Below are 27,801 nucleotides of genomic sequence, written 5' to 3' on the forward strand. Positions count from 1 at the left end.
TGTACTACGTCACAGGTTTATGTCATGAAATATTTTACCGGAAGCCATTGACTGTGCGATGTTAGCGGTGGAAATGGCTATCTGAAAGTAAAATATTGTGATTTAATCTATTTAAAATCTCTTGTTTAATGTGCAATCCAGAAGAAACAACTTCATATGTTGTAAAAGGATATTTATTTGTGATGTTAACATCGGATCTAATGTCATAACCTGGCTTACTTTGGCTAACGGGAAGTATTTTTGTTCGTCTGGTTGATGTGGCAAACAGCAATAACTAATGCAGTAATGGCTAGACACGGCGATAGTTTGATAAAACGACAGTGCAACGGTTTACAAAAAAAATACATGGCAGAGTTTGCTCCTGTGGTAATCAATTGATTGATCACTTCTGAGAAGTGTTTGTTGAGCAGACAGTTTGTTTACTGTTTGCTTAGTCATAAATTATGCCAAAGCATCGCCACTCAAATTCGTCGAGCAGGAAAAGAGAATCAGAACACACTTTTTATGGGGATGAGTTTGATGCCAGATCCTATGCCCATTTAATTCCTGGATCAGGACAGCCACAAGATGTTCAAGTGCCAAGAGAAAGTTCTCGCGATGGATCACATGTATCGAGTCGAAGAAGAAAATCAAAGAAACAGAAGGGTCACAAGACACGATCAAGAGAACGAGAGAGACCGAACGCGGATAACCCCGGAAAATCTCTTGTGCAGGCTTATGATGATATCAGTAGTGATTCTGATATCGCAGACAAAGTTATTCAACGTGAACCTGTTCGGTCGCCACCCGGTCGAACCGGGCCTAGTCGTGTGGGTGGAAAAAACAAAAATCGGCGCAGCATTTCACCAGCCACTTTAATTAGGAGCTATGCGAATGCGAGAAGTTTAAGTAATTCACCTAATGTACGCGATCCTAGTCCATACAGAAATGACATAACTTCGAAAAGACAGAAATCTAGTAAAAGAAGACAGTATTCGCCAGAAATAGAAAAACAATATTCGTCCTCTAATTCAAGGATGCCAGCTGAACCACCCAGGGCGTATGCCGATTTACCAAAGGCATACAGTTCAGGCCCTCGTGCATTATCTCCCAGTCCACCACGTAATAGTAAACGATATCGCTCTCGGTCGCGAAGTCCTTTACATGTTAAAAGACGTGAGCGAGGGAGAAGTCCAAGTTTAGGCAATAGGTAAGATATACAGTCAACAAAACAGAAAATGTCAAAATTGTGTGTTTTTTTTGTGATGTATGTAAGCTTACGGAAAAGTGGTGTGCCGGTTGCAACTTTTGAATAGCTGTTGATAGTGTTAATGCTATAGTATAATATCTGTCGAAGCTTCTACATTGTATGTTTGTGTGGTAAATGTCAATAAACTCCAGCCAGGGTTTGCAAAATTGCTAGCCTGGCGTTCTGGGACAACCGCAAAAAATAAAACAACCAAATATCGGTAGTGCGGTCTGTCAGGGAATCAGAAATTTGTAATATTATCGTGGTTCAACCCCAACGACGGTCACACTTATTATATTCAGAGGTATCTTACCAAATAAAACAAATGTTGCCATGGAATTTATATACGATGTCATGCTTCAAAAATTTGACATTTAATTTGATCAATGAAACTAATAAAGGCTACACTGTACATACATGTAGCTGTCCGTCAATTTATCAACTGTTCACAGAGAATGGTGTAATTTGGTTGTATGTATTTAGCACAGAACCTTTTATTACAAATTTGGATGAAATATATTCCTGCATAGTTTCGTATTAATTTCGACAATCATGTTTGATCCGTCTCCCTTTTCTATTTCCATCACTTTTACACCGAAAAACTAGCGGTTAGCCGTCCGTATTGTGTCCACATGGAACTTCCTACTTTCTCTTAGGGTTAGGGTCAGGTATTTAAGATTAAAACCTATAACACAAAAATGGGAGTCTCATTAAACATGAATTTCATACCGTACATGTTTGTAAACTACAGTAAAATGATTATCCGTACCCCAAAAGTTTCATATTACTATGACTTTTATCATTCCAATGTACTGTATTTTAAGGCTTAGTAATCTCTGCATGCTTTCACAGTAATGTGTAGGGCGGTAGGCCTATAGATTACATGTATGTAGCCACTACAGTTTATAAATGGAAGATTGGCAAGGTCAAAATAAAATGGGACATCGGCCTAGATTTGTTTCGATAGAATAACTCATAACAACTTTACTGATTAATAATACTCTAACAAACATTTGTGAGAAATTTTACAGGCATCAATCATTATTTGTTTCATCAATTTTTTGGGAAAACAGGTAGCTTAGAGTGGAAAAAAAAATTTGATTCTTTAGTCAGCAAAATATAGTGTCCGATATATTTTTTTTATAAAGCATTGAGGCAGTCTTAATTTTCTAAATTGTCTCGGAGAAGCCTTCCTTGCCTCCCGACGGGGTGCTTTTCCAAAATCTGGAATTCAGGCTGGCATCATAAGTTATGATCATAACGTGGGAGTTTGGTTGCAAACCACACGGCTATTTCCTGGAATAGCAGGAAAATACATTTTTGGCTTTGTAATTTTTGTATGGGGAGACACTCCATACCCGCTAAGAATGTGCCACACGCCTTTTGGGATGGCTGTCAACCTGCCCCATCGACTCTTAAAACTCACCGGAAAAGCTTCATAAATCGTTTAAATACGGCAAGTACGTATGTAATTATGTCAACATATCTTTTCCATTATAAAACGATTCCGATTGTCAATTTTACCTAACACCGGCGTTCTCCGCGAGTAGTATTTACTTCTTGGCAATAAAAAAAGGCTTAACATAATTTTAGTCCCTCCATCTGCTACGGTAGGGTGGGATGATTTTGAGGTTTTTTTTAACACAATTGCAGAACAAAAGCAGCGACAAATTTTAAGGGCCATGAATATCTTTAATTTATAAAATGCAATTATGGTGTGATTATTCACAATAAATTAACATACATTATGCAAGAGCTAAATCTGCCTATTGCAGGTCGTTCTTTAGGTCTGAAATGTTATCTAAATTATTTATTAGATATCAATTAACTTATTCAGACCATAATCAACTCGTGATGCCATCGCTAGGCTGTGATATTTACTGGATTTTAATACATTTTGTGATGAATGATTTTAAGTCAAAATGGATAATCAAGACTTTGTATTTTATCGTACGACTTTAGTAATGATGATCGAGCCCGAGGCTAGGCCTAAAATTCATTCGCTAATATCTTGGTTCAGAGTGGAGCAATTTGACTGACATTTTCAGCATACATGTATTCTCTTTACATTATCTATTTTTTAGCTGTTATAGCGAAATCTGTCAGTTCTTGATCTAATCTCCCTTAATGCCCCTTTAAGTTAAAGTAAAGATAAAGAATATTACAAGTATAGTGATCAGTGATACAGTATACATGTACAGGGGCAAACAGGGCCGTCGGACATGGTCAGAGGGCAAAGAGTAGAGAAAAAAATTGCCATATTTTTTCAAAATGGATAAAATTCACCTTATTGTCCACTGAAAAATATAATGACCTAAAATCGAGGAGAAACATGGTCTAGAAGAAGTGTAGTGCGACTGTGCGTGAATAGTGAATCATGCTACATGTAGTTTCACATTCTCATTCTTAGGAGACCAGGGAAACTAGTTGATCCGAGGACCCAAATCTATTCAATCCTCTCCTGGTATGTCAGCTTTTTTCACAAAAAATGTAACATTAACCGTAATTGGCGTAAAGACAAATTTTGAAAAGTAATTATGAATTTTTAATGAAATTGTCACTGTAGAGAATCTACTACATGTCTTTTTTGGATGTAAAAAAGACAAGTAGGAGTTCTTATTTATCACCCCACCCTTTAGTTTAAAGTATACATGTAGATTTAAAGTCCTCTATATTGACCTTCTGTTTCCTCTAAGGTCAAAGCCACTACGAAGGCAACACGTTTATAGTAATTGAGAACTTTCCTCCGACAATATTACTGGATCCAAAAAGTAGTTCCTTTTTAATTGACCAATCAAATTCATGTAAAGCGAGATTTCTGAAGGAGATATCGCTCAGTAGATGATGAAAGTTATCACACAAGCAATATCTACAGTAGAATACGTTGTTATTGGGTGATAAAGATTTATAACTCGAGAAGAAGTCCAGGCTGGTAAGAATGGACTGATCTTGGTTGACGAGGTCACGGTGGCTAAGTTGGTAAGACGCTGGCTCACTATCCTGGAGGTCGAATGCTCAATCCCTGCATTGGCCAAGAAAGTGCATCCAGATTTTCTGGGATGGTTCCCCCTTGTCAGTGATGCAGGACAGGGCCTGACAAGCACAGCTATCTAGTTGTTTGGATGGGACAAAAAACTGAGGTCCTGTGTATGGCATGCACGTAAAAGATCCCTTGACAGTTGGAATTCGATATAAGCATAGGTCACTGTATGGCGTATGCTCGTCTGCATTAGCCCAGTTTGGAGTAGGACGTTAAAACCCATTCCATTCATTATTTCATAGATCTTGCTCAACTTTTACCTAGTGTTGAAACTCTGGCCATATTTTAGTATTCGACTATCCAAATTTTGTATTCGATCCCTGCATTACCTGAGCAAGTTATCAGGATTTTTGGACGTGGTTTCTCCATGTCAGTGGTGCAGGACGGTTGGCCTTGGCAAGGACGTTAAACCCCATTTCATTTCATTTCTTTGTGATATCACCTTAGTGGAAGCCAACGTTAAGCCCCATTGAGAGGGCACACACACAACTTTTTCTTGCTGTTTAACTGGATGCCAAATATAGAAAGTTATGTTCTGTTTTTTTTTTAAGAATATATTGCATTGTAATTCTTTTCATGAATGTTAATCAGAAAGTTTGGCAGATGGAATTTCGAACTCAAAAATGTTCTGGCTTGTGGCAGGAACATATTTTATCATGAGATACATGTACATGACGGTAATTTTTCACAGATGATTAGCACAATAGCAGCAGTGCTAATCAAAAAGTCCAATTTTGCCAAATTTGATTAGCAGTTTTTCAGTTTCAACATAAAACACCTAAATAAGATTATTTTAATTTTAATTGATAACAAATGATTAGATTTCATTCTTAAGATTTTTTTAGAATTTTAGCACTTCTACAGGTAGCTGTGAACATTTCTGAATGAATGTAGACTTTTGGTTAGGCCTTATGTCTGAAGCCAATTCTTGGCAGTGGCTTCTTATTTCTTCATTAAAAAACAATTTCGTCTGCTTTTTATTGTGTGTTATTATTTTTGTTCAATCGGAAGCACACAGTATTTTACGAATAATCTCGATTAACTAGACGCACGCGATATAAACAATAATAGTTTACGGGAATTCTTACTTTGATTTCTCATTTTACAATACGTTTACACATATTTATTTTTTATATTTTATTTACAATACGTGGTGGATACACTGAATGTATTTTTTTTCAAATTGAATACTGATATAATTACTCGAAATTGACATGTCTCGCAACGTGAGTGGTACTACATGTACTTGATTCCCTATTTTTTCCGGTTTAATAGTCCCAATTCATAGAGTTATGTCCCTGTATTATATAGTATAATGAATTGAGTCTGGGTAGTTCGAGAAGAAAATGTCACACGGAGAATTCCGTTTTGTTTATAAAATTTATTTGATATTTTATACACGTTGAAAGTGTTGAGAAATGTGGATAAATCTTTGTGTCAATATCCAAAATGACAGGCATATTAATGATTCGCAGTTACTGCGAATCAAAAACGTTAGATTTTTATTTTTGATTAGCAACGGACAAAATATACTGGTTGTCGATACTGGTTGTCGGCAGCCCTGTACATGTACCTTCATGACCTTGTATTGACAATAACAAAAAAGCTTTCAGTGCTACAACTGTTCCATAAACTGTTTATGTCATTTGATGAATTTGCATCGTTCCCTTGATAGTAGATGTACTGGTACATATACATGTATAGACTCATGATACAGGCATTCAATATCATCCATATCAGAAGAAGAGATAACCTATTGTTGAATATCAATGTGTGTCAATGCTCAAAGTCATAATATCTTTGCTGCATGTACTGTTCTATCTGGTCCTTCACCATGTGAGGACCCAAACAAGTTCTAGAAAAGCATCTCTAACTCTAAATAATATTTTTTGTATGGAAGTCTTGTACTAGTAGAAAAAAATACAGAATATTCTTTGTATTTCTGTACTGAGTAGTTGGTCAATCAAACACAAAATTAATTATCTTAATTCCCACTGATTTCAAGTCCAACAATACTGGATGCAGATTGGCCCAAATTGCTGCAGGAGAATGTCGACCATCTTCACTCCCCGTGCAATAATAGTTTCTCCATGGAGAGTTGTGTGAAGAACTCCTTTCTGTCACCAAAGTGCATAGCCTGTACAATGTACATGTACCTCTTGTACTGCTTTACAGCAGTAATTCTCACTGTAGCCCACATGAAGGATGCACTCATCTGGCTTTTAAGGCTGCTTTATTTTTATCCCTTTTATCTCGGCATATTGATGTTGAATTCGATACTGGCGAGGCATCAGCTGACTGCTGACCCATATCTTTCTTGAATTTCAGAACTTAAAGATGTTAATATGAGTGGTCTGCCATTATTCATACAAGACCTCATCATTCAAATTATTTGTCTTGGTCGCCATAGAATAGTCATTCAACTTTTCCATATAATCCGAACATACATTTATAGTTTGTTTTTGAACACACAACATCAGATACACTATTGTTTAAATTACTGGTATCAGTTTTTAGAAAGCCAGGAGTACCTATGGGGTTTCAGTCCTTTTCAATGTTAGCATCGCAACTTACACTGACAAGATTCAAATGGGTAAATGGAAATCAAAGTTTATGACAAATTATGACTACTGTTTTGAGATTTGTATTTCTTGAACAAGTTTAAGGTATCGGTGAGATATCTCTTTTGCATCTTGACCTTCTTTTTAGGTTTTTGTTTCTCTCTTTCCACTAGATTGAATGCTATTAACATCTTCTAGATAAAACTTTACATTTCCTAAACCAGATTTCATTTTTCTTGACATTTGCAGTAGAGTATGGTTATTCATTTGCGCAGTGTTGGGTCTTATTTTTGCCAACTGCATTTCTGTTCTAGCCTAATGCATCACTCTGTATTTCTTTAATATTTTCCCTCTAACAGCTGGATGTACATGTATAGTCTGTTGTTCGTCATTTCCTGTGAACTTCTTAAGCTTTGTTCACATCGGCTGTTAAAGTAAATTATCAGCAATATCTGGTTAACATTTATATTCAATACGATCAATTTGAAACCAGTCTAATCAGAACAATCAATTGGTCTAGAGAGGCCAGTGTTGGCTTGTCTTCTTAATAAATGTTTGAAAACCATTTAAACACCATAAAAAAAAAATGATTATGCAATGCCTATTTAACAAGATACCTTTTGTTTTGTCTATCCTGTTACAATCAGTCTTTTCCATTTATCATTAAGTTATAACGGCAAAGACATACTTTTACAATGGAAAATAGATATTAGACTATCTGTACTCATTCACATTGCAGAGAGGTATGACATAATTATCTCCATCCAACAGACCAACAGAAGGGACATACGTTTTATAGTCCACATTCATGATGTGGACTGTTATGCTGTAGCCCCGGGATGTGTTGGTCGCTTACAGGGTGCAGTTCTTAATAGATTGTCTTGAAACTTTGCATAATATACCCTAAAGATCCACCCTAATGGTTTTGGTGCATGCCCATCCCCCAGGGGCAGAGCCAAGCCCATTTTGTGTTTGTGTGTCGACTACAGGACGTAATTCTTTATGAATCGTCTTGAAAACTTTTCATACTTATTCCTGATACCCTAAGGATGACCTCCATTATTTTTGGAGCATGCCGACCATCTGGGAGTCTGGGACAGAGTCACGTCCAATTTTTGTGTGTGTCTTTGTGTCCCCTTCAGGCCGGAATTCTTAACAGATCCTTTTAAAACTTGGCATACCTATTCCTTATACCTTAAGGATGATCCCTATTCTTTTTTTGTGAATACCTGACTCCCCGGGGCTGAGCCACACCCATTTTTCCTGTGAAACCATGTGTGTTGCTTACTGGCGACAATTTTTAATGAATCGTTTTCAAACTTGATATAAGTATTCCTTATAGTCTGAGGACGGAAACTATTGATTTTGGTGCATGTCCCGACTGATAGGGGCACAGCCACCCCCAATATTTGTGTTTATCGTATACTGGCTGCAATTCTGAATTGATCATCTTCAAACTTGTATTCGTTATAGCCTAACGGCACCAACTATTAATTTGGGTGCACGTCCGAACCCCAGGGGCAGGCCACGCCCTTTTTTTGTGTTTAGCGTCTGAAGGCAAAAATTCTGAATGGATTATCTTGGAACTTAGTATACTTATTCCTTATACCCTAAGGACAGCAACTATTGTAATTTATAAAGGTTAACACAGTAGGCAATCCCTATCTACGTAGTCTAGAATTTACAAATAAGCACACTATGCAGATATTAGACACAATAGGCCAAAACTGGTCGCAATACATTTCAATTTAAAAGGAAACACGAGTAGAAATGTTATGATTAAAATAATAGATAATGGCAAAAATGCGCGTTGCATCATAAGATCTCCCTCTCTCTCTTTTTCTCATGCTGTATGGGTTTCACCGAAATAGAAAAGTATTTTCTGGTTGCCATGTCACATTTTTCTTAATTCATTTTGGATATTTATGGTTACCACAAAAATTATGACAAAATGGTCACCACTTATTGATAATTTCCATATTTGTCCCCCGCATTTTGAAAAAAGCAGGACATTATTATAATGGGTTCGTCTGTCACTCTGTCCATCACACTTTTTGGGACATAATAACTCTCCTTCTAATTGAACTAGAATGTTTAAACTTAGTGTAGGTGTTTATTAGGTCAATGCCCTGATGGAGTTAGAAGATGAACATTTTCTCCATACGATAAGCAGAGATAAGCAATTTAATTGGTTGATGCTTTGGGACATGATAACTTTAGTTCTAATTAAGTGAGAGTGATGAAACTTGGTGTATAGTTTCATTACATCAATACCTTGACTAAGTTCGATAATGAGCAATTTGAATGGTTGAGACATTGGAACACAATAACTCTCCTAATTGAGGTTGAATGTTCAAACTTGGTGCAAGCGTTCATTAGGTGAATGCCTTGATGGAGTATGTTGATGAACATTGTCTGCTTACGGTGAGCAGAGATAAGAAATCTGATTGGTTGATGCTTTGGAACATGATAACTTTGGTTATAATTAAGTGAGAGCTATGAAACTCTTTTATAGATTCATTAATAATATCATTACCATGACTAAGTTCGATGATGAGAATTTTCTGCTTAGGCTAAGGAGCGATAAGCAGTTTGATTGGTTATCACTTTGGAACATAACAACCCTGCTTCTAATTGAGGTAGAATGTTAAAACTTGATGTAGATGTTCATTGAGTGAATGTCTTGACTGAGTTCAATGATTAACATTTCGAGCTAAGTAGTTTCATTGGTCGATGCTTTGGGACAAGATATCTTTGATTCTATCTGATATAGTTGATGATCAGTTTGATTGCTCGATACTTTTGAAAAAAATAACTGCGATTAATATGTGTCATCTATTTTGGGACTTTGGCGAGGGACATCGGCCTCACTGTTGGCTTTTTAATTCACGCATCAGCAGAAATATTCCCGAATAAATTATTTCTTGGTTTATTCAACAGCTGAAAGCGAAACATTTGTGAACAGGAGTCTAGACATCGATTATCTTTATTAGAATGTATTTTAAAATTACATTGATAGCCTAATCGTCCATCAAAAGGGATTTAAGATTGCGTGTATTATCATACAGTACTGTTTGTTATTCAGACAGTAGACTTATGGAATACAATGTGCAGGTTTTGCACCAAAATTAACCATATTCACTACGATAAACAGTAAGATTCAAAAGATTGATTGGCTGAGACATAAGCTAGTTTAGAAGTTTTCACCCAAATTTTTCTAACAGCTAGGAGTCTCTTCCATGTGTATAACCTATCGAAGGAAGATTATATAAAAAAGAGTTCATGTATATTATTTATTCACTACTCACCCATCGACCATTTTTATCAGTCCTTTCTGCTATGACACCAGAAATCAGACGATGATGTAGTCTAAGCTACACGTACATGTACCAGCCGCATGCTAAGAATGATTACAAATAGGCTATTTAAAGCTACATATATTTTCCTTTGATGTGGAGAGAGGGTATAAGCAATGATATGTGACGACCCTTGTGGGCTGCTTGACCGAAATTAGCTGTGTGTGTGCGTACGTTTTGTTCCCTGTCAAATATCCTTTATGAGGTCCCGGACTGATCCTCTTCGATGTGATTGGGGGGGTGGGGTGGCCGAATGATTAGCACACGCGCGCTGTATCATACGGTCTGTCATTGAGTCAACTGGCGGAGTTTCGAATCCCCGGTTGTACGTGACAAGGAGTAGGGTTGCCTGTCTAACCTCGTGGGTTTTCTCCGGGTCCTCCGGTTTCCTCCCACTGCTAAAGACCCCTACGCGCAAGCGAATTATTGAAATAAAAAAATTAAACCAATTGTTAGTCTCGAAATGACCTAGTTTGTGTCGAGTGGACGTTAAACCCCATTTCTCTCTCTCTTCGATGTGATTTTATTCTAGAAAAGTTGACTGATACTGAATTTCTTTTTTTCTTTCCACAGTAAAAGGAACAGAAATCGATATGAATCACCTGTAAATAGAGAGAAATATTCCAATCGTAGAAGTCGTTCCAGATCTCGCAACAAGTATCCACATTCCAGTCGTTATTCAATCTCACAGAGTCCTTCTCCAGAACCGGCTCGAAGATCAGCGACTAATAGAAACTCTTCGATAAGTCAATCAACTGTCAAATATGCATCGAGTTTGGCAGCAGAAATCAGCAAACATAAACGAGCACGCGCCTTACGCAATGATCGTTTACAAGATAATAAACGGCCCTACAAAGAAACTGTTAATGATAAACATTCATCTCGTGATCCAATAGTTATCTCCCCTTCTCCACCACGCATTCTGGTGAAAGAGACTATAAAAGAGAGGATTAGTGTTCAAGTGCAAAACAATAATAGCCAAGAACGTGTCATCGAGGAAAGGCGAATAGAGGACAGACGGATAGAAGAAAGGCGGATAGAGGATAGGCGGACAGAGGAGAGGCGATTGGAGGATAGGCGGTTGGAGGAGAGACGGATAGAGGATAGGCGGTTGGAGGAGAGACGGATTGAAGAACGACACCTTGAGGATAGACGAATTGATGAGCGGAGAAATGAGGAAAGGAGAAATGATGATAGAAGTAATGATAGAAGGAATGAATATGAAGAGAGAAAAGTAGACCGCCAAGTTAATGTTAGACCTGATAGTAACGAAGATATAAGACGGTCTCCACCTGCTAGAAAACCTCTACCTTTACCACAAGTTACTCCTGAAAGCAGCTCTAGTCCATATAGGTAATATATAATTTTATTTGTGGGAGGTGGGGTTGAGCTTGGTGGAATGGGTGACCCTAATGATTAGCCAAAGTATACCTTGGAAGGCAATTGCAGATGTGAAACTCAAATAGCAGGGATTTTTTATATATTTAATGTGTTATTTTCATTTTTTGGATGCTTTCTATTTTTTTCGTGGCTTAGTCCTTGCTAAGATGTACTCAATTGATTATTTAGTAGTTCGTAATTGTGAGAGCAAAACAGAAAGGAAGCATAAGAGTTTGTATAATCCTAATTCTGTAGAGGTATTTAATAACTATACAGAGCAATACACTAGAACATGTATATTACTGATGGGAGTACACTAATTTATAGTATGGGAATTGTATCGAAAAGGTATAATCGCATCTTTTTTAAGCAAATAAATATTGTTCTGTTTTGTTGCCCAAAGAAGGTAAATTGACCATGTTCATTTTTTTGTTTTCTTATAGTGGTTTGATGAAGTCATCCTGTCAACAAATATTTCCAGGTATAAAAAGAAATATATTTTAAAATAACGTATTAATTTTGCTTTAATTATATTTTTAGTGATCGTTCTAGATCAAGAGAACCATCTCCACGAAGGCGAAGAATAACTGATCTACCAATGCCTCCTAATGTTGATGATCCAGAGTTTGATGATGAACAAGAATATATTCAAGATTTGGATAGTGATAAGAAAGATCAACCAAAAATCAAACGTCCTAGGTAGAGTACAACTTCAGTATTATTTTAAGATGAAATGAACAAAATATTGTGAATATCATACACTGTAGATCTGGTACCTTGTACTTTGGCATTTTTAAGCTGAAAAAGTATACATATGGTGTACTTTCAAGTTATCGTTTGATAACCGTTAAAAATCGTTTGTTAACTCCAAAAATTGTGTAGTTGGTACTATAGTTTGGTTGAATATTGATCGTGTAAATTTCCCCCGAGAGGCATGTATTAATCAACGACCTGTTTAATTATCTACAGCGTTTATTTATTAGACAAATTGTTAACTTTTCGGAAAGGCATGTATCAGTCAACGTTTAGTTTATTTATCTACAACATTTATCTATTAGATGAATCATTTAATTTGGTATTCTTATCTTGGACATGTTTGACATTTTGAACTTTGTGTCAAACTAGAATCACTAAAAACAAAGGAAAATAACAGGCACCAGGGGAAGGGGGGGGGGGTCTGACAAAGCCCAAATTTGTGCTGTACAGTGTCTATGACAGATGCCTTATTTTCAAACTTACACACAGAGCCTACCTGCCACTCACATTCTCTTCTACTTCCTGGGAAGTGATTTTTTGTGACTGCAAGCAACCATTCCTGGGAAGTGATTTTTTGTGACTGCAAGCAACCATTCATGGGCGCAACTTGACGAGGATGGTTTAGATGGAGTTGAACTCATTTAATGAAACATTGTTTATGTACGCTTCGCTTAGTGTAACATTTCATAAAAGTTTGCCATTCTTTCTACAAAATAGATATTAAAAAATCAATACAGTAGAATCTGCATTAAGCAGCCACCCAAGGGAATTTTCACAACTGACCGCTTAAGGGGAGTGGCCTCTTAATAAAATCTTTGTGCTTTTTGTGCTGACATAAATTAAATATTACGCTTAAATGCATTGGAAGCGGTAAATTTGACCGTCGCTGAATCTTGCGCCGAACGAAAATTCTTTACTCAAATCTCGGACATAACTTCTGTAAACTTGTCATTTTGTACCAACCTTCAATACTACTGTCTACCATTGTGATGCATTCGATACTATTTATCCATTTTTGTGAAGAAAATCGATGAATTCATTTTATTTTATCAAAAAAGCACATGAACAAAAAAACATCGCTAATTTTATCACTATTTACAGGGGGTGTAACTCTGTATGTAATATTATAGGACGCGCTAAAACGTCTGTTTAACAATAAAGAGATACTAGATGATCGTGACAAAACTCGGTACTTTTATTTTATTCAATCAGTATCAAATAATGTGTCGTTACGCGTGAAAACAATGATCAGGTTAGTCGTTTAATAAAACAAAAGATTAATTAACAGATAATCCCGGGTTGATTGTTATTTTTACATTTCTTTTTACCTGATCAGTGGGGATCCAGTTAATTAACTACTACTCACGGGATTAGCGGGGGTGTTACAAAGAACGACAAGATGGTATCATTCAACAATGGCCGTTGAATGGGCGATGTTTTGTTGAATTTATTTGTAAAATAGTGACCGCTGGCCGCGTTAGAGGAGTGACCGTTGAATAAAGAGATGAAACAACAGAATTTCTACGGGGGGAATTTATCGTGACCGCTTACAAGGAGATGTCGCTGAATAGGAGTGGCTGCTCATACAGATTCTACAGTATATTGAAAATTTCAGTCAGTCATTACTTTATTATGAGCAAATTTAGGGTTGTTCGAAGTTTTGACAAGATTAAGCCTAATAATTTATAGAACACTTCCAAAAAGACATGCAACAGGCAGATTTTGCTCTTACATAATGCATCTTTAATTATATTTATTTGTCTGTAGGATGTGTTTATTGATTATATTTATTTGTTTACAGGATGTGTTTATTGAGACGATATAATGATAAGGGTAAGGGAGATTGGGGTGAGAGAAGTGTGGACGTATTTAAGATATTAGAGATTATAGGAGAAGGAACTTATGGTCAAGTTTATAAAGCTAGAGATACATATACTGGTAAGGTATTTTCTTTACAATAAGTTGTGTTGTCAGGTGGGAAGCTATTGTGCTAATGATTGCCATCTATATGTCATAAGTTCAAGGTGTTTTGTTGGCTTGTATTTACCAGTCTTCACTGACTGGCAGGTGAAATTGACTGGTAACACAGTCTTATCAATAGAATCAAACATTACTTAAAATTGTCATTTGAAAAAACTGTCTTATTAATCTGGGTTTTAAAAAATGAATGAAAAAATAGAATTCAGTGTGCTACGATCTGGTCTTCTTTTGATTTCTAACTGTCAGGACCTTTAATGACTGAATCACTGACAATGGGGGAACCAAGTTAAATAATCATGAGGAATGTTCTTGACCAGTACAGGGATCGAGTCTGTGACCACATAGTTAGTGAGTTAGTATCATGCTAACCGAGAAACTTGTTGATCAAATGCCATTCATTCCGTGTCATTATTCTTTCAGATGATTATGTTGCCTTGAAGAAAGTACGTCTTGAAAATGAGAAAGAGGGTTTTCCTATAACAGCTGTCAGAGAAATAAAAATACTACGTCAACTGAATCATCCAAATATTGTAAATCTAAAAGAAATAGTTACTGATAAACAAGATGCCATGGACTTTAAAAAAGACAAAGGTAAGTAAAAACAATCTTATTGTTCATACAACAGTGGTGTAACAAGGCATCTCGTTCAGGGACAACAACGATTTTGGTGCCATTTTAAGGAGGAAAATGTGTAAAGAAATAGACTAATCAGCTTGGCTAAACAGTCGAGACAAATTGATGTAGTCAATGTTTCTTGTTTATAGTGTACCATCTGTAAATTAGAAACAGTAACCGTATACAAGACACAACCAAATAACATTGTGAATGGGTAATAAAATCAAAGAAAAATCACATTATTTTAGAATTAAATTACGGTGGACTCTGTCAATTCGGACATCGTACGGGATCGATACAATATGCCGGATTACACAGCCTGACCGATTCCTCAATTGCTTCAATACCGGAAGTATTATTGTACCTTCAAATACCGGAAGTATTATTGTACCTTCGAATACCGGAAGTATTATTTTACCTTTGAATACCGGAAGTTTTATTATAATGCACCCTCGAATACCCAGAACTTAAAATATGATAACACTTAATGTTCTTTATTTCACCTTTTTATAATTATACTTTCATTTTACCTTTATCACTTTACTTTCACTTTGTTTATACCGGAAGTGGAACTCTTCACTGAAGGAGTCCGGGTTAGTGTGAAATAAATATGGTTGACAGAGTACATGTGTTTTATTGAATAAGAGTCAATTTTAGCTGATTAACATTCTGTACGATCAGACATTATGAACACACAATTATAACGAGAGTGGTTTTTTATCTCAGCAATTTATATATAATGTCGCTGTATTTGAGGTGAGAAACTCAAATCAAATACCAAGTGCTCTCTTACAAGAGTTTTATGCTCACAGATAATTGATTGGTTATTGCTTATCAGTTAACACCCACTGATTCAAGGCCGAATTATCCAATATTAATTGAACGCAAATCGTGTGACGGGACCGCTTATTGATGTCATAATTTGGACTACTCAAAACTATTTTGGTTAAAGTAATAAGAAAATAAATCGGGACACGAAAATGATAACGGATTTCACAGAATGCCATAGTATTCAGATGTCGGAAGTGACAAGAGTCCACTGTAGATTCAGGAAAATTGCCCAAGTTATAAAAGTACAGTCCTTCAATAAGAATTTTCTTCGATTTAGTATGTTTAATGGGAGTCATCATTTTGAATGTCACATGATACTTGTGCTCTTCAATATCATTGATCAAATGCAATCTTGTTTAGGTAAAAAGCCAAGAGACGGGGAACAAAACAAAGCTGTTAGTCAAGTTGAAATGTTTTGTATAAAGTGTATCATAGCTTTTACTATCTTACAATCTTTCGAGACTGTGTAAATAAGTGAAACTAGGATTCTCTCTAGCTTACATTAATGAAACCTTCTCGTTGCTGTGGTTTACATTAATGAAACCTTCTCGTTGCTGTGGGTTTTTTTTATAAAAAAAACCCTAATCATTACCATGATATATAAATACAAGAATCTCTAGATTGACGTTGACGATTTTTTTCACTCTTTTATTTCAGGTGCATTTTATTTAGTATTTGAGTATATGGATCACGATTTAATGGGATTATTGGAATCAGGTTTTGTTGCATTTAGAGAAGAGAATATAGCTTCATTCATGAAACAGTTATTGGATGGATTACATTACTGTCACTCTATGAACTTTTTACATCGAGACATCAAGTGCTCCAACATTCTACTCAACAATAAGTGAGTCATACTTTTACATATTACCTAGAAATACCTTTTGATTATGAATACAAAATTTAAAGATGCCTTATGTGAGAGCTAAATCTGCCTACTGCAAGTGTTTAATTTTAGACTCAAATGTTATATAGACTGTTATTTAGACATTTATCCACAAGCCTATAAACAACTCTCTAGACCACTGGATGGCGGAGATATAAACGGATTAAAAGATGGCCGTCATTTATTAATTTGATTTAAAAATGGCGAATCGTGACCAAGTCTCGAATAATTTAGCTCAGAATAAAGCAATTTGAATGCAATTTTCAATATATTCATTTTGCATTGTCTATTTTTGAACTGTTATAGCTAGAACGGCCAGCTTTTAATCTAAATCTTACACAATGCATCTTTAAAAGGAGTACGTACATGTACCAGATAGCTCGGATGACAGGCTCTACAAAAAAAAAAAAATTAAATTTTGCTATTTGAAAATAGTGTGACTCTGTCTTGTGTATATTTAGATTGGAACATTTTTAGAATGATCTTAAATTGCTTTTTTCACACAATATACATCAACAAAAATAAAAAAAACTTCCAATATATTTATCAAATTATTTTCTGTACAAAACTAAGCATTTCTTGAACTTCTAAGTAATATAATAAATTAAGCAATACCTACCCAAAGCAATGATATGAACTTTCATGAAGTGCAAAGTTTTTTAATTTTTCAATAGACTGAATGCAATTTCTCTATCAGGACTTTCTTTCCCTTTTGATTGACCTTCCACTTATATTCTCGGTATAGATTACGAAACTTAATGATGACTTGATTATCGATTTCTAAAATCAATATAATAAATCCAGTGTTTTTTGCCTGTGAGGGGAGAGAAATCTCGCTTCTAAACTGGCACTGCAGTCCGGACCGAACACTGTTTTACCAAGCTTAATATGAATTGGAATATGATTGGATTATTGATTATTCGTTGGTTTGTTGATTACTCATGCGATGAATCAATTATCAGTAAACTTGTCAATTATCAGTGACTAGACATTGTGAGGAATCGATATCACTAACTTAATGTAATGTTGAGTCAGTTATGTGTATGATGAGTGGATTACTCAACCACACTATTTGGGTTGATCGTTAGTCACTAAGCTTAGTGTTGAGTCACTTTCTAAACTTAGTGTTGAATCAATTGCTAAACGTCGTGTTGAATCAATTACTAAACTCAGTGTTAGTTAATTTCTACACTGAGTGTTGAGTCAGTTTCTAAACTTAATGGTGGGTCAGTTACTAAACTTAATGGTTGGTCAATTAATAAACTTAATGGTGGGTCAATTACTAAACCTTGTGCCAAGTACATGTAGGTTACTAAACTAAGATAGTTTCCAGGCTTAGTGCTGAGTCAATTACTAAACTCTGTCTTCATTAGCCCAATTTCATTTCAGTTACTAAAATTAGTGCTGAAATAATTTATAGACTTACTGTTGTGTCAATTACTAAACTTGGTGTCAAGTCAATTTCTAAACCTAGTACTGAGTCAATTCTTAAAATTGGTATTGTTATACTTAGTGTTGTCAGTTACTTAACGTTGTAAATGCTTACTAAGCTCATTGAGTTGATTAGAAGTTACAAAACTTTGTGATCACTAGATATTTGTTTATAATATTAATGATTAGTCAGTATATGCTCATCACTGATTTAAATCTTTGGACTTTACTTTCAACATTAAAATTTCCGTCAAAATGATCCATATAGATTGTATCACCTCTTAGACAATTTACTATAATTTGTGTCCTTTCTAATTAGTTAAATGTATAAAATAAATGCTTTTTCTCGATTTTTTTTTTTTCAGAGGTCAAATTAAATTGGCAGATTTAGGATTAGCTAGGTATTATAATGCTGAAGATAAAGATCGTCTATATACTAATAAAGTTATAACATTATGGTACCGACCACCAGAACTTCTACTAGGAGAGGAAAGATACGGTCCTGCTATTGATGTCTGGAGTCTAGGGTTGGTTTATATCATTGTCAAATTAGTAAAGAAAGCAATTTCAGACAACTTAAATGCATTGTTTTGGTTTGCCAAATGTTTAATGCGCGTGTGTTGGATCGTACTAAAGGTCTGTCATTTAGTTGAGTGGCATGGTTTCAATTCACTGCTTGTACGTGACGAGGAGTAGGGTTGCCTGTACTACCTTGGGGATTTTCTTTGGGTCCTTCGGTTTACTCAAGAAGTTTGGCCCCCCCCCCCCCAAAAAAAAAAAAAATTAAATAAGATAGACTTCTCTACTCTTAGTTTTTCTTACAGTAGGTTTATTCTTATTTAAAAATATTAAAGTAATGCATGCAGCAAATAGTTTAAATGTCAGTGTCATAAGATTATATTGTAGTGAATATTGTTTAAGAAATTTCATGTAAATATTTGATTAGAGGTGGGGGTGGCGTTAAATCATAAGGTCAGTCATTGAGTTAGTGAAATAAATTGAACCATATGTTAGTCCCGAAATGACCTAGTTTATGTCTAGTGGGGGTTAAATCCCCTTTTGCCTATCATCATTTGCGTATTTCGGACAATATCTCATTTATGGCAGCATAATCCATGCTAAAATGTTCTTTTAATTGATAATTTAACAAGAAAAAAAAAATCAAAATATCAATCGTTGATGATCTTCTGGTTTGGAGTCATTGAAATTAAAAAGAGGCCCATCAAATGATTTTTCCTTCACTTTAGTTCATCAGGATTTTCCCACGTGGTTTCACCTTGTCAGCGGTGCAGGACGGAGGGCCTGACAAGGACAACTGTCTAGTCATTCGGATGGTACGAAAAAACGAGGTCCTGTGTACACATTGTCGTGCACGTAAAAGATGTCTAGGCAGTTGGAATTAGCCCTTTCGGAGCAGAACTATAGGATGTTAAACCCCATTTCATTTTCTTTATATTGTCTGTAGAGGATGATGAATGTCAGAAATTTTATTTTATCGCATCTTTGTAAATACATGTACTGATCGGAAATGAACCATGGATTGAGATTCCACTTTTCACATTATTGTGGTTTTGACAGGATTCAGAAACCAGCAAATAATGATCAGTGGCCTTAAAGATTGTGAATGTGATGTTAAATTATATAAATAGGCTATAATTAGTTGCAAACATATAGACAATGAGCAAAAGGAATGCATGCAGTAAACAATTGTAAGTAATGTTGGTTTAAAGATGCCTTCCTGCTGTACAATTTGTGATTTGATGATATAATTAAACTAAAAACAATCAAAGCAATTTATCTACCCAAAGTCTTCATATCTCTATCAAAACATTTGAATGACAAGTCGTAAAAATCTATTTTAGGCAGTCTTGATTATCATGGGACTTGACTGACAGGGGGTTCATTTTTAGCCTGTATTTGTTGTTACTCACTGTCAATTTACCTAAATTATTCAAGACTAAGTAAATTATTGGATTATTCTTGGTTACATCTTTATCCATCGTTTAATCGCAAAGTCTGTTGTCCAAGTCTCTCACTGTTCACACAACCACTAGCCATTCAATCAACACATACCAAAGATTTTTGTCACGTGCAGACACCATGGGAGGTTTTCAGGGAATTGGCTCTACCTTTCTAAACCAACTTTGCCATACTTTTATTAGAAAGACCTGACCTATACATACTTTCGTGGGAATGCACCTTTAAACAATATTTATTCAAATATTGTTAAGAATTTGGTCACATGGTTGGATCTTAAATTAGGCTGTGGAAACATTGAAATAACGGACAGATCCCATTGAAGTAGTATTACCTCTATTTACAGGTGTATCTTGGGAGAATTATTTACGAGAAAACCCATCTTCCAAGCTAACCAGGAGTTTCCTCAACTGGAATTAATCAGTAAAACATGTGGCTCACCTTGTCCAGCTAACTGGCCGGATGTTATCAAACTACCCTTGTTTCACACATTTAAGCCTAAACGCCAATATCGACGTCGACTACGGGAGGAGTTCTCGTTGTAAGTATACCGGTTGTTTTATCTTTTGTTGTATTAATACTTTATCTTTCCCTCTCGGTTCGGGGTTATATATTCTTCCCAAATCGGCCAGTTTTTCCTAGATGTTTGTGTAGATATACTGTTCGTTTCAAAACTCACTTCTGATTTGGTACCAGTGTGTTTTTGGTGCTTTTTCTTCCTATAGTTATTTGTAGCGTTTGAAAAATATATCTTACCAATTTTTAAGATAGGTACAATTTTTACGTAGCTAGTTTCAGTCATATACCTTTTTTACCTCTGGATAAATATCTGCATCAAAGGAAGACTATATACCCCTGTCTCAATTAAATACCAAATTGATTGTACATCGTGCCTCTTGAATTTATCATGTAAATTGTTTATATGTGTTTGATTTGCAGCATATTGTTTATATTTATTTATATATATATATATTAGTGCAATTGTTTGGATTATTTAATATTTATAAACAGGTAAGTATAGTGATATTTACAATTGTTTTATTTTGACAACCAATTTGTTTTTGTGTATTTTTAGGGAGTCAACACTTTGGACATCTCAAACAAACAACATTCACAAACATATATTATACAACAAAATGTTTTCTTACTTGAACATTGTTCGAAACACAGTGTTTTAATTCTACAGGATTTGAATTTTATATGGCCTGTGCTAAGATTGATTTTATTTTGAACAAGTTTCCGCTCCTGTTATTTTATTTTTTTTCGTTTCTCACACAAATATATATGTTCTTGTTTTTGATAATCTATTGAAATTACAGTATGCCGAAATCAGCATTAGATTTGATGGATCGTATGTTAGATTTGGACCCATCAAAAAGATGTACAGCTGTAGAGGGACTGGCTAGTCCATGGTTACGTGATGTTAACCCTGATCGTATCCCACCTCCAGAGTAAGTAATATTGTTGATAATGTTGCCTTTTACTACATTGTTTGTATATTCTTTATGATATAACAACTTATAAGTCAGTTTAACTTAACTTGACTTAAAAGCCAGTTTTTAGCTTTGGTTACTATTACAGCGTTTTTATGGATTTCAAAAGATCTTAGTTTTTGTTCATGTCACCCTTCAGTGCATAACCCATCAACGATATCATATATATAGATATAAATATAGCTAATCTTAAAGCCAGTTTTTATTGTGGCTGCTATTATAACGGTCTAATTGATTCTAATATATTATGTTTTTCATGAAAAACACCCTACAATGTAAAAAACTATAAATAAAAAAAATTGTCATTGTTATAAAAGTTAATAACTACAAAATTGTTAATATTATGTTTTCTTGTTGTGATTGCAATGCAGTTGTGGCTGCTGGCTATGTGGGCATTTGGCATATGAATGGAATTTATGCTGACCTTTAACATTTTGGACAACTTTAGGGTCAAGCTTATCACATTCACAAAAGTATTTAAATTTTTTGTTTTAAACCAGTATTGGCCAATATTTTTTTGTAAAGATATTCAGCTATGCTGTTTTCTGGGGCTAACATTAATGACATTGACACAATAGTATTAAACAATGATTTTCTGTTTCTTAAAGCTTGCCGAAAGATCAAGATTGTCATGAACTTTGGTGTAAAAATCGAAAAAAGTTGATGAGAGAAGCATTAAAAAGGGGTGATGACAGTTTTACTAAGAGTCCCTTACGAGGAGTAGCTCCTACTTTAGTTCATACTTTAATCACTCAAAAGTATTAAACAATTATTTTCTATTTCTTAAAGCTTGCCGAAGGATCAAGATTGTCATGAACTTTGGTGTAAAAATCGAAAAAAGTTGATGAGAGAAGCATTAAAAAGGGGTGACGACAGTTTTTCAAAAAGTCCTTTGCGAGGCTCAGCTCCTCCAGGGCAACAAACTAAGACATTTCCAGCACAAACGGGCGACAGAGTTGGACATTATGAAAAAGCATCATCTGTCTCTAGTGTGGATTTTAAAAATAAACTAGGAAATGTTAATACAGACATGGCAATGCAAGATGTGAACTCTTCTCTTGTGAAAAATCAACTGGCTCAACTGATGCCTCTATTGGAGGGTCAGACATCTTTAAGTGTAGCTCAAATAGCAAAAAGACTGGATGTGAATATCGATCCAACAACATCTCAGCTACTGGATAATCTTAAAAATCAAATGTTGGCAAGTAGTGCTCCACAGACTAAACAAAGTGAAAGTACGGGATATGGAAATTATGGTTCAAATGGAAATTATTCAAGTGCTGGTAATGGGAATGGATTTGGTCAAACGAAGGCTTTTACTGACCAATCAGCACCACCAGTTGATAAAAATGCTGGTGTTAAAGCTGCATTGATGCAACTTTTATCAGGTGGAAGTGCAGGAGCTGCTGGTATTGCCACTCAACGTTCAGTGGATAGACAATACAGTGAAGGAAGTGATTCAAGATTGTCTCACAGTGGACAACAATTCTCTGACTACCCAGCAGCTACCAAACCAGCCACCATTAGCCAGCCACCAGACAGAAAGGCTCCAGGTCCTCCCCAGAAGAGCTATTCTTCGGATGATTCAGGTGATGGAATGAAGTATGGTGGACGCCACGGTCAACCACAAGGAGGTGGGGAACCTGTTCCATTACGAGCAAAGGTACAGAGTTATTTTGACCAATATGGAGGCAGTGGAAGGGGAAAACCAAGGGGAGGTTACTCTGGTGGTTATGGTGGAGCAGGTGGTAATCCTCGAGGTGGATATGGGGGAGGATCACGTGGTAGAAGTCAAAGTTGGAGATAGACAAAATATCCAAATTTATGATATTTTTTATCTGTTAATTAGTTTGATAAATCTAACAAGTGTGCATTTAAGATTGAAATATCTATAAAATTTAAGATAACTCGGGCTTCAATTCTGTATCATTGCCATCAAATTCTGTGTCAATAATGTGCATATTTTGAGAATGGAAATAGTATCGGTTCTTGGGGCATTTCCAAATTTAGTATTGCAAGAACAGCCATGTATTTTATCTGTTATATTATTCTATATTCCACACCATGATCATTATAATGAGCATTTTGAATGTCTTGGTGAGATAAATTATTTTGCTATTTATCGTTGTTATGACATATCAGTCAGTATATATATATAATCCTTGAGTGGCATTTGGCGATTGAACACACTAAAAAAACAACACAGTTTATATGGAAATACAATCACTGGTTTATAAGTATAGCACGACGTTTCGACAAGTATTTTTTGTGCTTGATAACGATAAGAGAATACTTGTCGAAACGTCGTGCTATACTTATAAACCAGTGATTGTATTTCCATATAAACTGTGTTGTGTTTGTATATATATAGTAAGCTTTGATTAGATATATAGTACAGGCAACATCATCATCAGTGATCAATTTGGGTGTATTATAGAAAATTGGTTTCCTGGATGATTTCTGCATAGCTTATGAACTAAGGTAGTTCGGTGACAATATGATTAACAGTTTCAATTTGAAACGTTTAGTAGCATTATACTTTTGTTACCTCAAAACGAAAAATAGAGCAACCCTAACAACAAGATATTTAGCTTGCTATACTTTGCTTTCATATTAAAGCTTTCGTATTAAAGCAGACAAGTTTTTCTGAAACCTAGAGCCTTTGGTATTTCTGAGAAAGACATTTAATGCATGTATTTGTGCATTGAATAAAGAACAACACGTTTTATGTGTATAATTTAATTTGATATCCTGGTGAGGTAGATGTTTATGTAAGGGTTATAAATGTAAATATATATTATGATTCTGTATAATGGATGACAAGTTTGACATCTTTACAACTTGATTGATTTTATTATTATTATTATAATTTGTAATATTTTGGCTTAGCTTGTAGATAAAGTAGGTACAGTTGTATATTTCTGATCTATTTTTTTATGTATATAAAATTATACATGTAAAACTGATGGTACGATGGTAAACAGGTTGTTATTCCTAGATTAAATTATATTTTATTGGTTTACATGTAGATGTATTTAAATGTATATTATGGAATTATGGTGAAATAAAAACTGTGAACCATGTTTTCAGTTTGCAGATTGTATGATATAGAATTGTCTGCATGTACTATACTATTCTTATTATTTTCTGTTCTGCAAAAAAAAAAAAAGAATGTTATATTCATTAAAAAGCTGTATAATAGATAATAAATCTTCATTAGTGGTCTCCAACCAGCAATTACAGAAACTCTGCTGATGATTGGTAAGCTCGAGTACAAAATGCTTTGATACTTTTAAATTTAAAAGCAAATTAAGCAATAACACCATATTTATTATTCTCTTGTGGCCCATGTGTATATGGGATTTAAAAGGATTCGGAAAGATTGCTTTCAGGAAAATCACATAAGAATTTTACAGAATTATGATATCCGGAGTAGTGATTTAATCTCTATCATGCTCAATCGTGGTTTTCATAGATGAATCAAAGTGCGCTCCATCAAACCAAAACATGAGTTCAGTTAAATCACAGGTTGGTGTATTTCTAACAACATATAAAAAGAACATCTGAGACTTTAAACTTGGTTACTGTTACATTAAGACTTGCTGCATCATTTGCATTCTGCCTAAAATATTAATGCACATTAAAATTCAGATTGATTATAATTAAGAAAACAAAATATGAATGCAAGATAATCTCCCAGGTTGGATTCCATACAATTTAAACTCTGTTACCAGTAAAAGATGGTGCCGTTTTGTTACACTTGACCAGCATAGATCAATGAAATTTCGATTTATCATAGCTTTGTTAATACTGAACAGAATTTTGGACTTATATTCCTATTAGAGATTAATCTTTCACAGTTCACACTATTATAGTTAGCAGAGGATTCCTATAGCTCTAAATGATGCATCAAGCCTTTTATTTGGGGTATTATCTAATATATTCAAAGTCAGCTTGTCAGCTTCTTCTGTGTAATGACTGGTTCGAGACCACATGGTTAAATGACCTGTATAATGGAGATTTAGATGTATATAATATTAACTCATATACTGTCGTTCAATTGTATGTCTACAGCTTTAAATTTTAATTCAAACTTGCTCTTCAATTTCTTTTCACTTCTAGTCTGCGTTTTATTTAGCTTTTGTTTTCTCTGGTTTAGAAAACTAAAATAAATTTTGAAGAAGTATTTTAAGGTTTGGTTAATTTTTCAGCGATCTCCATATTGTAGATAATGATCAGCTTTATCTTTATTTAATTCAGACAAGAAAAGCAGAAACTATTGCTACAATTATTTTATTGGATATTGGCCTAGTTGAGTCTTATTTGTTATAAGGGGTTCTTTTTGATGGATTTTAAAAAAAAAGTTCAAATCAATTCTATTATTGCATATTTTCAAGCTTTTGTCTAATTTAAAGTTAAACAGGTTAATTCTGATTTCAAAAATTATTGTTTAAAATAGTAAATAAATGTTGAAATAACAATAATGCTATTGTATTACACATCTGTTTAATTCACTAGGTAATTCTTCCCATTGTCAATTGTTAATTCACTAGGTTAATTCTTCCCCTTGTCAGTGCTGTAGTCAGGAAGGCCCAGATACTAGTAAACCTATGTACATGTTGACGTGCACATAAAAGAAGCCCTGGCAGTTATAATGCGACCTAGAGTAGGCAGGCAGAAACACTATTGTCTGGGCAAAATTGTCCCTCATAGCACACTGCATGGTGTATCACCCGTCTTCATTAGCCCATTCAGTGCAGCAAAGTAGGACGTTAAACCCCATTTCATTTCACAGACTGTGCCTTTTATGTTTATTTTGATAATTAGATCACCTGTGCTTTAATTAGACTGATTATCATGTTGTTAATAAATTCAATTATTCAGGTGTCAATTATTTTATTTAATTGACTGGTACTGCACACATACCTGTATGTATATATATACAACTCTGTTCAGATATTAAAATGTTAATTTCTCTATTTTTGTGTGAATTGAAATAAAAATATGATATCTATTAAATTGGGTTTGATTTCTTTTCATTGCAGTTTTTCCCAGGATTAAAGGATTTATAATATGAAATTTTATATTACGCCGCATGACATGTGTCTGTCTTTGGTGCAGAAAAATAGGACATTAAACCCCATTTCTTTCATTCATTAGCCCAAATGGAGCAGGAGCCACGATGGCTCAGTAAGTAAGATGTTGGCTCGTTAACCTGGATGTCCTGTGTTCGATCCCTGCTTTGGCCGAGAAAGTTCATCAGGAATTTTCCGTTATGGTTCCTCTTTGTGAGAGGTGCAGAGCAGAGGGCCTAGCAAGGGACAACATATAGTCATTTGAATGGGATGGAAAACCGAGGTCCCATGTTCATATTGGCTGCATGTAAAAGACCCCTTGACGTCGGAATTCGATATGAGTAGGCCATAGTGGCACTGTCTGGGCAAAATTTTCTTCATAGTACATTGTATGGCATATATGGCATATGCCCATCTTCATTATCCCAGTCGGAGCAGAACAGTATTACGTTAAACCCCATTTCATTTAATTTTCATTTCTAAATGGAGCAGAAAAGTAGGATTTAAAACCCTATTTCAGTTTTATATATTACTTGATTTTGAATCCTGGGGAAAACTTCGTGTCTTTTTAAAATGACGTTTTTTTTTATGCTAACATGAAAACATGAGTACACATAATATATAATCTACGTACATGTGATACAGGAAATTCTTTAGATGTGAAAACGTGCTTCCGCGGTAGTCTGATTATACATTGAAAAAGTTCTTTGTGATATTACATTATGTGGAAAATTCTTACGGATGGGAAAAACAAAACTGTGTTTATATTTTTGGAGACTTCAGACACCACAGTAATATGATTAATAGTGTTAATAATATTAGACTTTCATATACCCTAGTAGACTATTTTAACGGCAATAAAGGCCAAAACAACTTTTAAACAGTTATTCAATCTATTGTGTTTCTCAGTGCAAGCATTTTATTTGATAATGTGGTTGACAATGAAATAAAGAATGGTGCTGGTTTGAATCTATATCAACTGAAGGATGACAACGAGAGAGAACCCTCAGCAATAGATACCTAATTAACTTGTATTCCATATAATTGTGTCATGTTTTATTCAACTGGAAGTGGATTGTGAACATTTAAAAGGCTGTTTTCAATCATGATAAAAATTGATTTGATAATGTGCCTATAACTATTTCTAATGTTGCTCATGGACTTATGTGCTATCAACAATCTCTAAAAGAAA

The 27,801-nt window shown here is 34.9% G+C and overlaps 1 protein-coding gene across 2 annotated transcripts; it reads left to right on the plus strand.

Moving 5' to 3' along the window:
* The first annotated feature begins 6 nt into the window (after positions 1-6).
* Positions 7-24,744, plus strand: LOC126807663 (cyclin-dependent kinase 13). 2 transcript variants are annotated; one of them, XM_050532409.2, is made up of 10 exons: positions 7-1,189; positions 10,759-11,538; positions 12,106-12,264; positions 14,123-14,259; positions 14,722-14,892; positions 16,405-16,594; positions 18,430-18,591; positions 20,388-20,582; positions 21,361-21,492; positions 22,143-22,456. In XM_050532409.2, exons 1-10 carry the CDS (start codon positions 444-446, stop codon positions 22,297-22,299), a joined length of 2,829 nt encoding a protein of 942 aa, XP_050388366.1. In that variant the 5' UTR covers positions 7-443; the 3' UTR covers positions 22,300-22,456. The 2 variants fall into 2 exon arrangements, with proteins under 2 accessions (XP_050388366.1, XP_050388365.1); XM_050532408.2 differs by having other exon boundaries at positions 10-1,189; positions 22,324-24,744.
* The last annotated feature ends 3,057 nt before the right edge of the window (positions 24,745-27,801 follow it).

Source organism: Patella vulgata, chromosome 9 (genome assembly GCF_932274485.2).
Source record: "Patella vulgata chromosome 9, xgPatVulg1.2, whole genome shotgun sequence".
NCBI lineage: Eukaryota > Metazoa > Mollusca > Gastropoda > Patellidae > Patella > Patella vulgata.